We start from the raw sequence: 12,528 nt of genomic DNA, 5'->3' as shown, positions 1-12,528 counted from the left end.
TCATTTTGCTATTGAATGTGTTGCTTTTTTACAAATCCTTTATCCCATGAAGTTTGTTATAACTACACTTAGATATGTAGCAAAATTGTTTTCTTAAAAGGGCCTCAGCATTGTATTTTTTTCCCCTTTTCATTGGATAAGATGGTTAAGAAATTACTTACTATATTTGTATCTCTAGTACTTGGCACAAGTAAGTGCTTAAATAAATTTTTCTTGCCTTGCCTTGGTTTATCAACTTGTTTTACAAATCCCAGCCTTGTGTTATTCCCACGATTCGCCTTTTCTGTTGCTACTCACATAAATTGTTGGAGAAAGTACCACAAATGTATCCACCACACATTTTTTCAGTTTAGGGAATTTCGGTCATGCACATGCATGTGCCCCCCCTTCACCCCCTCATATTAATACAAGACACGATCAAATTCTAGTATCTAATATTTCTGTCATTTGTCATTTTAAATATATATGAACAACTACCATTTTGATTGAATTAACTTAATTGTTCTGCACCTATTTCATTAAGGCAAATAGCCGATTCAAAGTTGAGTTCAAATCCTGATTTTAATTCAGCAAACATTAACTGAGCACCTACTATATGCAAAGCATGTAAGGGATTCCAGAAGCAAAATAAAACAAGCCTCTCCAAATTTTTATTTCTTGAGAACTTCTATTCACACTGACTTATTCCCTTTCTGGAAATCCCCAGTCCTGGTACTCATTGCCACACAATTTAACACTTGATGTTCTTCCATCTGTTATAATTTTCTGTATCCTCTATTTAAGATTCTTTTGTTTTCAGCAAGCTTGTAAGAATCTCTAGCAGTTCTGTTACCCAGCCTGATTTCTGTTCTGGTGGTGGGCAACAGTGTTCAGTTGAATTCTTGGAACTTCAAATAAAACTACAAAAGGACTTCTAAATGTGGGGTTATGTCACTCATTTTCAACCCATAGGCTGAGTAATAATACTGTTTGATGCTTAGAAACCTTACAAATTCATCTTTAATATTGCTAAACCTTTGGTGACTCCTTAATACTAAATGCCTGAAATAGAAGGGACCTGAGAGATCATCTAATCAGGCCCATTATTCATCTATAAAATGTACAAGTGAAGAAAATGAGTATACAAGATAATTGAGATACAAGAGTATGTGGAATGGCTAATTATTTCTGTAAATGTCATATTCCATTACTGAATTGCAAACTCTATGAAGACAAGGACTTTGCTATATCTACCTTTGTATAGTTTCCTTGAAGTGTTGTATACACAGGAAGCACTTAATAAACATTTCCATAAATAATTTAATAAATATTTGTTAACCTTACTAAATATAAAACCTTCACCTCAATCCTGCTAGCTTCCTAGCTGTGAGTTGCCAACAAAAACCACCTTAGCTTAGTTTGGAGGCTTCATTACCAAAGCTTTAGCTCATAAAAACTATCTGCTAAGGTAATAAGGGGTTATTTTCCACATTAGTGGAAGGAGAATGTGGCAAAAATGGGTTTATATCTAGACTTCCTAATTCTTAGTCCAGCATTCTTTCTACTATACTGCATTGTCCAAATTGTGTGACTCAATTTTTCAAGAATTCATAAAGTAATAGATTTTTTTCATGCATAGAACATGATATATTTCATATTTTTGTGCTTGCTGTAGAATAAAGGAGGCCTACACAAATCCCCGTGTTTGGCTAGTTTGCATTCATGCTTCAAGTGAAAAAATGTTCCGTCATACAGGATCTATAGAATCACATAGGTAATTGAGTTTTCCTCACCTCTATTTTCTTATCTTTGCTCTTCTTTTTGAGCATCTTGGACTAACCTGATCAACTAGAGAAAAGTTCTGGAATAAACATATACATCTTTCACTAGGGAATTTGTTTCATCACCAATTAAAATGGGAAAATCTATTTGTTCATGGCAAATCTGAATGGACCAAGCTTTCAGTGTTTTCTTAAAATTGTTTAACTTTTTTTTTTTTTTAGTGAGGCAATTGGGGTTAAGTGACTTGCCCAGGGTCACACAGCTAGTAAGTGTTAAGTGTCTGAGGTCGGACTTGAACTCAGGTACTCCTGACTCCAGGGCCAGTGCTCTATCCACTGCGCCACCTAGATGCCCCCTGTTTAACTTTTTACTGGGTATTTTGGATGGCTTTTCCATTCCCTTTTGTTCCAAACCCAAACAGAATTTTAGTTATCTCCACTATTCACTAACATCCTTCTATTTATCTGAACAATGAACCTGAAAGTTTTCAGAAAGGCCTGACTAAAGATTCTTTTCTTTCAATTCATCTCTTCCCCTTCATACCTTTTGTCTTCATCATCAGCTATTAAATTACATAAATTATAGAATTTATAAGTTAGAAGAGACCTGAGAGACCATAAATATCAACCCACTTATTTACTTCACCTCTATCATATCTTAACACTTTCCACAATTCTTTTCCTACTCCTCACTATCCATCTCCCACTCTAAACCCTAACGTCTCTCTCTCCTAACTGGTGACAGCCTTACTGGGATTCTTTTTCAGGAAAGGCCCCAACCATGTTTCCTCTTACTCACACTTTGATTCAATTGCTCCCTGGACTTCTCTTCCTCTTTGCCAACCACATGGCTCCTTAACACCCCGCCCCCCCCCATTTAAATTGAGGTTATAGACTGTCTTGTTTGTATAATGTCTGGCTAATAATTAGTGTTTAATAAATCTCTCTCTCTCTCTCTCTCTCTCTCTCTCTCTCTCTCTCTCTCTCTCTCTCCCTCCCTCCCTCCCTCCCTCCCTCTTCCTCTCTCCCCCTCCAGGATGCATTAATGCTAAGGCTTAACAAGTTCAAAGAATGGCCATTGGCCTCCTCATCGACCATTTGCTCAAAAGTGCCACAGTTACAGTTAAGCTTCCTGGATCCCTGACCCTTATTCCTCATCCCTTATTAAGGCAATTCAGAGAATACCCTGATTTCAGTGTTCCGGATTAGTCCACTGTCTTGCTTCATGGGTGACAGGGAAATCTTGTATTCGTTACACATCAGCTCTTTTTCTAAAATGCCACATATGTTTGAGCCCAGAATGACTTGCTTATGAGCTTTGAATCAGAGTGCATACACCTTTCTGGGAGGACCATTTCAAAATGCTGATCAATGATTGGACATAAAGTCCTGACTCTTCTTAGTCATAAGATACCTAATCCCTCAAAGTTCATAGTGGAAGGACATGGACCTAACATCTCCAGGAGAAAAAGAGGGTATAGCTATTGTTTTTACCACCCACAAATAGAGAAACTGAGACCCAGAGACATCATGACTTTTCCATGATGCTATTTCCATGATGTTTTGAGTGCAAGAACCATAGAACAGATTTTTAAAATGAGGGCATAGGGATGCAGTGTGCTGGAGCCAGAGGAGCACTGGTCTTAGAGTTAGAGGAATTGAGACCCAGTTTTGACTCTACTATTTAATGCCTATATGATCTGGAGCAAAATAATAATAATTTGCCATTACATAGCACTTTAAAGCTTGCAAAGCACTATATATACATTTTTTATCTAAATAGACTAAGAACTCTGATGTATAATATAATTTCTATTTTATTGATGAGAAACCAAGAATAATAATGACTCTAAGGTTTGTGAAGCTCTTTACATATGTTATCTCATTTGAGTTTCATAACAACTCTGGGAAGTAGGTGCTATTACTATCCCTATTTTATAATGGAGAAAACTGAAAGTTAGGGAAGTTAAGCAACTTGCCTATGGTCAAAACAGCTAGGAAGTATCTGAGGTAAGAGCTAAATACAGACTTTCCTGACTACAAGTCCACATTGTCCACTATATTGTGCTGTCTCACACTTAACTCCTCCTAGGCACAGTTTCCATCTTAAAAACATGATCATTTAAAATTTTCCTTTAAACTCTAGATCTTATGACCTCCTGATACCACAAATAACCCTTGATTTTATTATTAGCATGCATTTCAATTTGTATTTGTAGTCAAGCACTGGCCCAGGTTTTTCTTCAGTGCTCCTACAACTTCCTTGTTTCTCAGACTGTAAATGAGGGGATTCATCATAGGAGTGAGGATAGCACCAAGCACAAAGAGAACCTGGTCTATTCTGGGGCTGTGGTAGTAACTTGGCCTCATGTAGACTACAATAGCTGGACCATAGTAGAGACTCACCACAGTTAGATGGGAGGAACAGGTGGCCAAGGCTTTGTTCCTTCCCTTAGGGGAATTCATGCGGAGGACATTGAGGAAAATGAGAGTATAAGAAGAAAGGATGAATGACAGTGGGAGAAGGAGCACCACAATGCTTGTTACTACCACTGCCTTCTCATAGGAGGAAGTATCCTCACAGGTAATTTTTAAAATGGCCATGACCTCACAGAGGAAATGGGGAATTTTCCTGGAACCACAGATGGGAAAATGCATGACATAGGCTGTGTGAACAAGAGAAATGAGGGCACCTCCAAGCCAGGAGACACAAGTCATTTGTATGCAGGCTCTCTGGCTCATGATGATAGGGTATCTCAGTGGGTTACAGATGGCTACATATCGGTCATAGGACATGAGGGTGAGGAGGATGCACTCAGCAATTCCTAAGGTTAGGAAGAAAAAGATCTGGGTACCACAAGCAACATGTGAGATATTTGTCCTTCTCAAGAAAAAGTCATTGGCCATCTTTGGGACAGTGCTAGAGATTAGAGTCAAATCCATTATTGCAAGCTGACTGAGGAGGAAGTACATAGGAGTATGGAGTCGAGGATCCACCCAGATCAGAAGAATCAAGCTGGTGTTTGCAGTGAGAGCCACAAGGTATATCAAAAGGATGATAAAAACAAGGAAGCTGACATGTTTCATGCCCGGGAAGAGTCCAAGGAGAATGAACCCAGTATTCAGTGTTTCATTCCTTCTTTCCATGTCTCTATCTGATCAGACTGAAGTAAAGTGTGGCAGAAAGAAACCAAGAGTATGAAGTCTGATTAAATGTTATTGAACTGTTGATCCAACCTCCCAATTTCTCTCTTTCTCTACTCTAGAAAAGGGGTCAGCAATGTTTTCAAGGCTCTCCACAATCTAGCATCATCTTACCTTTCTAGAGTTATTGCTTGTTGCTCTATTTCACTTTCTCTGTTTTCTGACCAGATTAGATCACTCACTGTTCCAGTTAAGAGCTGGGATTGCTTCTGGAGAACTGTGAGAAGAGGGGAATTGATTTTGTGTGTCAGTTTCATTGTAGATGGTTGGTTGAAAGTTCTTTATGGTTTGCTTTATTTTTGTTAATTGTGTTTCAATAAATCACATGATGACAAATAAATTATTTAAGTGTTATGATTGAAGTTGGTATTAAATGAGAAACAAGAAGGGAAGACCTCAAAAACAAGAAGTGGGGGCTTAAAGAGATGAGAGATTTTTCTTATTATTTTGGTCATTTCTGGGCATATTCCAAGTCATATCTTTAGATCTCCATAGAACCCAGAGCTGAGGTGAAAGGGAGAATGATTTACTTATTTAGAGTTCAGATATCATTATCATCTGGCGAACAGTGAGGGATATTCATTTATTAGGAAAAGCCACCATATTCCACTGATCACCTTTTGAATTAGTTACTGGCTTAGAAGCCTAATCTTGGCATTATCCGGTGGCCAAACATTATGCTACATTTCTAGCTGGCTAATTAATTAAATTAAATAATTTTGGGGCAGCTAGGTGGCGCAGTGAATAGAGCACCGGCCCTGGAGTCAGGAGTACCTGAGTTCAAATCCGGCCTCAGACACTTAACACTTACTAGCTGTGTGACCCTGGGCAAGTCACTTAACCCCAATTGCCTCACTAAAAAAAAAAAAAAAAAATTAAATAATTTTGTGGGGGTTGGGTGAGCTCTGTAGATTTCCAAAAGAAGAGGAATGAGCTAGGGAGTGAGTGGGTATAACTCTGGCAGCAGTCCCAGTTGTATAACTATCTCACCTCCCATATCACAAATATTTGTTGAATGCACAACTGAATGTATGAATGTCAAGTGTACCAAAGATGGTATATAGGCTCATTTTGTTTGGCATGCAGTCTAATTAGTATTAACCTCTTCATTACATGAAAGAGCCATAATTAGCTACAAGCTTGTGTTCAACTTCCTGCTTGGTAGAATAGAAGATGACACGAGCTTCTCAAATATTCTTTTTTTTGCAGGGCTATGGGGGTTAAGTGACTTGCTCAGGGTCGCACAGCTAGTAAGTGTCAAGTGTCTGAGGCCGGATTTGAACCCAGGTACTCCTGAATCCAGGGCTGGTGCTTTATCCACTGCGCCACCTAGCCACCCCCTTCTCAAATCTTCTTAATGTCTACTTCCTACCTCACAGGTCGGAGATCAACTTGATCAATCTTGCTTATTTTCTGTTAGCATGTAAAAAGTAAAATAGTTTAAAATTTGGCATTTAACACTGAGAAGTTTTGTTACAACTATTTGAGCTTTTTTTTTTATTGTTTTCTAATTATTTCAGATCATTCTCTTGATTTTTCTCTGGTTTTGTTTGGTTTTTGACCTGTGATTGCCTTGGTACAAGGATTTCCTGGAATGATGAAACTTCCATTGCCACTGAAAGTCAGCAACTTTGAGTTTTAGAGAGTTATTCAGAGGACTTGCCCAAAATCACATAGCCAATATATGTCAGAGGTAGGACATGATCCTAGGTCTTGCTGGTTCCAAGGCCAGCTCTCTATCCCCAAAACCAGACTTCCTCTCTCTCCATTCTGTTTTTAAAAGCTAAATAAAGTTGCAGCTAAGCAACATAAAATATGCACTTCCCACAGCTTTTCCATTTATGTTACTGGTACCTCCATTCTCCTGTTTATTAAGGATTAAAAATTCAGGCATCTTTGCTTCAGTATTTCTCCCAACCAATCAGTTGTTTGAATAGCATGATACAGTAGAAAAAAACACTGGAAAAAGTCTGGAGGCTTGACTTCAAATTTTGGTTCTAATCTAACTAACATGAATATGGATAATAATACTTGTATTTCCTACCTCATGTGGGTTTTGTGAGTCAAAATACTCTGTTAATATTAAAATGAAAAAATAAATTTGAGCTCTTGTTAGTCAGATAGTCAATAAACATTTATTAAGTGTCTATTATTGCCAGGAAGGAGCAGCTAGGTGATACAGTAGATAGAACACTGCGCTTGGAATCAGGAAGACTCATCTTACTGCTTTCAAATCTAGCCTCAGATACTTACTAGCTATGTGACCCTGGACAAGTCACTTAACCCTGTTTGCCTCAGTTTTCTCATCTGTAAAATGATCTGGAGAAGGAAATGGTAAACAAACTCCAGCATTTTTGCCAAGAAAACCTTAAATGAAGTCATAAAGAGTTGGATTGACTGAACAACAACAACAACAACAAAAAAGATTCCCTCAGATGTTTTCAGGCAACTTGTCAGATATACTGTAGAGGAATTTTCCCTTAGATACGTGTTGGATATTGGGGTCCATTACAACTTTGAAATTCTAAGATTGCAAATATATGCCTAGAAATGAAGGTGGGGGCAGTGGCTATGGTTGAGACATGTTTAGTTAGCTTGTCAGAAAAAAAAGATCTTGGGGTTTTGTGGACCTTAAGCTCAATAATGAGTTAGTAGTGTGATGTGGCAGGCAAAACAGGGTGATCTTGAGCTTCATTAATTGAGGTATAACTTCCAGCAATAATAATATGATTATCATTCTCCACAAACCTTCCAAATTCTTCCAAATTTCCCTGTTTCTTTTGGGGATAGCATCTTTCCAGTCATATATATTGACAACTTTGTAATTACCCTTGAATCTCTCCTTTTTCCTCATATGACATATCTCACTAATTAGTAAATCATGTCAATTCTACTTCCACAGTGTCCTCTTCCCACTCACAAGGGAGAGAACCCCACTCAAGTTCAGTTTCTCTTGCTCAGGCCAGTTTAATAGAACTTTTTTTTTTTTGGTGAGGCAGTTGGGGTTAAGTGACTTGCCCAAGGGTCACACAGCTAGTAAGTGTCAACTGTCTGAAGCCAGAGTTCAACACAGGTCCTCCTGACTCTAGGGCCAGTGCTCTATCCACTGTTCCACCTAGATGCCCCTAATAGAACTTTTGATAAAGCTCCTTGTCAGTCAGTCAAACAGGTATCTCTGCTGTCCAATCAATTCTCCAATCACCATACACTCTATGGTTGCAATACTCTATAATCAAGAAAAGCAAACCAACACTTTGCCTATTTCATTTTGTATATTTGTATTTTCATTCATTTTGTATATTTCATTCTGCACCTCTCATTTCCAAAGAGTATTAGCAAAGGCTTAAACCAAAGGCATGAATCACAAACAGTAGAATGTTAAGCATTAGTAAAAGACCAATGGAGAAAGTATTTGGGGAGGGGTTGGAGCTTCCCTTTTGACACTCCTCAAATTACATAACATGAGCAGAAATCAGCTTTGACTGATTAAAGATGGTCTTTCTAACATCCCATTCTCTTTCTCACCACTTGTTGACTTTCTCACCCACTAATCTACCTACCTTCTTTATCTTCACATTGGCCATTTCCTTCCCACTCATTTTCAGTCTTTGACACTACTATCTCTGTTTTATACTTACAAATCCACTCTGTCTTTGAACTTTCATTTTCTTCACTCTGATATAACTTTCTGACGTAACTTCTATTTCTCATTTCCTCTAATCTTCTACCGCTAGTAATGCTTTATAAAATTACCCAGAGGTCTTTTTCATAATCAATCACCAGCTTTCTCTTTCCCTACATCTTGTTCCAAAGAGGCAGAAATGTATTCCTAGTGCCTCTGAGGGCAGTCAGAAAGAGAAAAGGCTAGGTCTAATATGAAGTTGTTGGCTAATCATGGAAATTGGATTTATTCCTATTCAGATGCTTTATTGACTAATCATTCATTATCTGAGATGCATTGACTTATTTTGGAAAAATAAAATTAGAAAAGCTCATAATTATCTAAGGCCTTAAGTTTTACAAAATGCTTTCTTTACAGTATCCTTGTTGTGTGGGTGATATAACACACCCCCATTCTATAGTTGAGGAAACAGAGGCTCAGAGAGGTGAAATGTCTTTTTTGTTGTTATTCACACAGCTAGTAAATATCAATGTTGGAATTCAAACTTGGGTCCTTTGACTTTAAGTCCAGGGCTTTATTTATAGGATCATAATACTTGAGAGATCATCAAATTTAACTCGTTAATTTTATAGATGATGACACTGATGTACCAATAGGTTAAATGATTTATCCAATATCATACAAGTAATAATAGAGCTTATTTTCAAACCTAGGTCCTTTGTACCACACTGAAACTCACTAATGTGGATTGAGATACCGTGGTCTTCCTTCCTTTCTTAGAAAGCTCTTATGTTATTAAAATTATTAATCATAATATTTCACATTTAAGATATTAAAATGCATTTGCATAATTGAGTTTACATCATTTCCCCATACTAATAATGGTTTAAAAATGTTTTTTTTTTCTGATCATTTTAATACTATGCAGACATATGATACACATTGACCTGAAATCTATGGAGTAAACTAGAGAGTACATGGAAGGGACTGGATGATTTCTAATGTGTCTTCTGAGGTAATACAAGTATTATCTTAATTTTACAGAGGCAAGAATCAAATCTAAGTCTAACACCATTTCTAGTGTTCTTTACTTTAAAAATTGTTGACTTGGGGCAGCTAGGTGGCGCAGTGGATAGAGCACTGGCCCTGAATTCAGGAGGACCTGAGTTCAAATCTGGCCTCAGACACTTAACACTTACTAGCTGTGTGACCCTGGGCAAGTCACTTAGCCCTTGTTGCCCCACAAAAAAAAAAAGAAATTGTTGACTTGTTGACCATGCTGTCTCATTTTCTAGTATCTGGTATTTATTGAATGCCTTTTAAGTTTAAAGTTTACAGAATACCTCTAAATATATCATCTCACTTAATGTAAATATTACTATTCTCATTTCAAAGATGAATAAACTGATATGATATTAATAATAAATAATAAACTGATATTAAACAATTTTCTCAGTGCCACATAGCTAGTAAACAATAGATCAGGAATGCAAACTCAGTCTTTATGATACCTAATCTTTTATCATTACAGTCTAATGATTCAAATTTCACTGCATGTAGGAAGATTTCTGTTAAGAAACCAAATCACAAACACTCCATTCATAAGATAAATAGTACAAGTAGCCTATAATTGTTTCTTGTCTCTAACTGATTCAATGAAATCAACTCAGAATGAGACAAAAATATCTTGGGGTATATCATACTGAACTCCTGATTCCTCTTCAATTTTCATCTTAGTTCCATTAAGTAGTTGTGTTTTTCAAATTTAGATGCAGTCAGAATAATCATAACATACATTAAATATGTTCCCTGGCTTGAAAAGTAACATTTCCCCTTGAAACTCACCTCTCTTCTCTTTGTCATGTCTCTCTTGATGAACAGTGACAATTCTTGGTTTCTCTTTTTCAGCAGGTTGTCAGGCAGTTATCCAACTAGGTGGAAAAATTGACAGTATAGTGATGACTGGTTCTGGAAAATCCAGCAAAAATCTTCCTGATAACTTTACTGTTAGGCCAGTCTCCCTAGGTGTGAATTCCTACCAGCAACTAAAAATAAAAACTTCTTATAAGGTGTAGTTAATTTTGTTGAAAAGTGTTTTAATCATTTTAAAAATTGTCCTTTCCCAAGGGATCCATTAAAGAAGAGAGAAGGCAGACCAAGCCACCAAATGGTTAGGTGATACTATATGAGGTCAAGAACTTTCTGCTCTAAAATCAGGCTTGTATAGTTTAGACCTAAAACAAATGGTATGATAAAGAGGATTATAAACTATTCTTCTCAAGTGACATATTATCTAATTGGAAAGAGCACTGATTTTGTAGACTTGGGTATTAGCTCTGGCTATACCACTTATTAATTGTGTAACATTTGTCAAATATATTACTCAATTTCTTTCATCACATGTAACATAGACATAATAACATACTATTTGCATCACAGGGTTACTGTGAGGAAATTACCCTGTAAAATGCTTTACACATAAGAAATGTTATTCATCTTTTAAAGACTATTAACATTGATGAGAAAGCAACTGATGCAACATGAAAAATTTAGCCTATGGTCTTTCCAGAGAGAGAGAGAGAGAGAGAGAGAGAGAGAGAGAGAGAGAGAGAGAGAGAGAGAGAGAGAGAGAGAGAGAAACTAGTATATTTTGAGCTGGAGAAAGAAATGGCAAACCACTCCAGTATCTTTACCAAGAAAACCCCCAATGGGATTCATGAAGAGTTGGACATGACTGAAAAATAACTGATGAGTATTTTTTAGGAAAAAATATTTCTAATATCTGAAAGTTATCTTTGGGGAGGACAACTAAGCCTTCCTTTCTGCCTCTGTCAAAGATAGAATCTTGTCCAAAATGGACCATGATTCTTACCCAAAGTGACATGGCCTATATTCCTAAATTCTTGGTAATCATATAACTTTGCTCAACATGCTTTTTGATTTCTGAGCCTCAGAGTCCTCATTTATAAAATGAAAAGTTTGGACTTTCTGAGTTCTTATATGCTATTACTAACCCCCCCCCCACCCCCAGCCTGAAAACTGCTTACTTTTTTTTTTCTTGTTGTTTTAATACTATACATACCCAGCCTAAGTGGACAATATGTGAAGGAAGTGTGAGCAAGTTATTGCCCTGACATTTATGAAGTAAATTGGAGAGTATGTGGTAGGGATTAGATTGAATGGAGATTCTGTGAAGTCATTAAAAAGATAATGAGAATCCCTGGGTTTTTTCCAACTATAAGATTAGTAGAAGGGATAGTAGAAGACGGAAAAATAAGCTTCATAAAAAAAGTTTGAGGAATTGAAACTATTCAATCCAAGGAATAAAGTCTGAAAAAATAAGTTAATGCTTACTTTTAAGAGCATGTCGAAACATAAAAATCTCCTGACTACTTTCATTGGATTGGCCAATAATTGCTAAATTTATATAATACTAGTTATATTAAGGATAATGGAAAACCAAGGCCAGTGATTAGAAAATATCATTAAAAATAATCTTTACTCTTTTCATCTTCAATACTGCCATATTCTATTGTCAGACAAAACTTGGCAATTTTTTTCTGACACCTTATACATGAACAAATGTTAAGCCAGAATACCTTGTAATCTTATTTAGTCCATTTGTCAGTGTCTCCTGGGACCATGGACTTCTGAGTTTGTTCCAGAGAAAGCAGCATTGCAACTCATGTGTCCAAAATAAATTAAAATGTTGATATATTGTTAATGGAAACAGATACAGTTCCATCTCCTTAGGAAACATGATCAAGTATAGGGCCCTGAGCTTTTGCTATTTTTTAATATCATGGAATTATAAATATAGGATGGCTAATCAGATTGAGAATTCGGACCCATTTCTAATTGAGAGATTTAGAGCTTCATAGGAAATATCTAGGGAGTTTCTTATCCCTAGACTTTAATTAAATTGATTTTATAGCATCAGAG

General features: G+C 36.7%; 1 protein-coding gene across 1 annotated transcript; it reads right to left on the bottom strand.

Moving 5' to 3' along the window:
* Positions 1-473: 473 nt before the first annotated feature.
* On the bottom strand, positions 474-10,983 carry LOC122754886 (olfactory receptor 2T27-like). The gene is made up of 3 exons (XM_044003323.1): positions 10,970-10,983; positions 3,977-4,911; positions 474-517 (listed from the first exon to the last, which is right to left on the bottom strand). Exons 1-3 carry the CDS (start codon positions 10,981-10,983, stop codon positions 474-476), a joined length of 993 nt encoding a protein of 330 aa, XP_043859258.1.
* Between the last annotated feature and the right edge of the window lie 1,545 nt (positions 10,984-12,528).

The sequence above is a fragment of the Dromiciops gliroides genome, chromosome 4 (assembly GCF_019393635.1).
Source record: "Dromiciops gliroides isolate mDroGli1 chromosome 4, mDroGli1.pri, whole genome shotgun sequence".
Taxonomy (NCBI): domain Eukaryota; kingdom Metazoa; phylum Chordata; class Mammalia; order Microbiotheria; family Microbiotheriidae; genus Dromiciops; species Dromiciops gliroides.
Note: the sequence above shows the minus strand (reverse complement) of the source record. Positions and strands in the feature narration are given on the sequence as shown.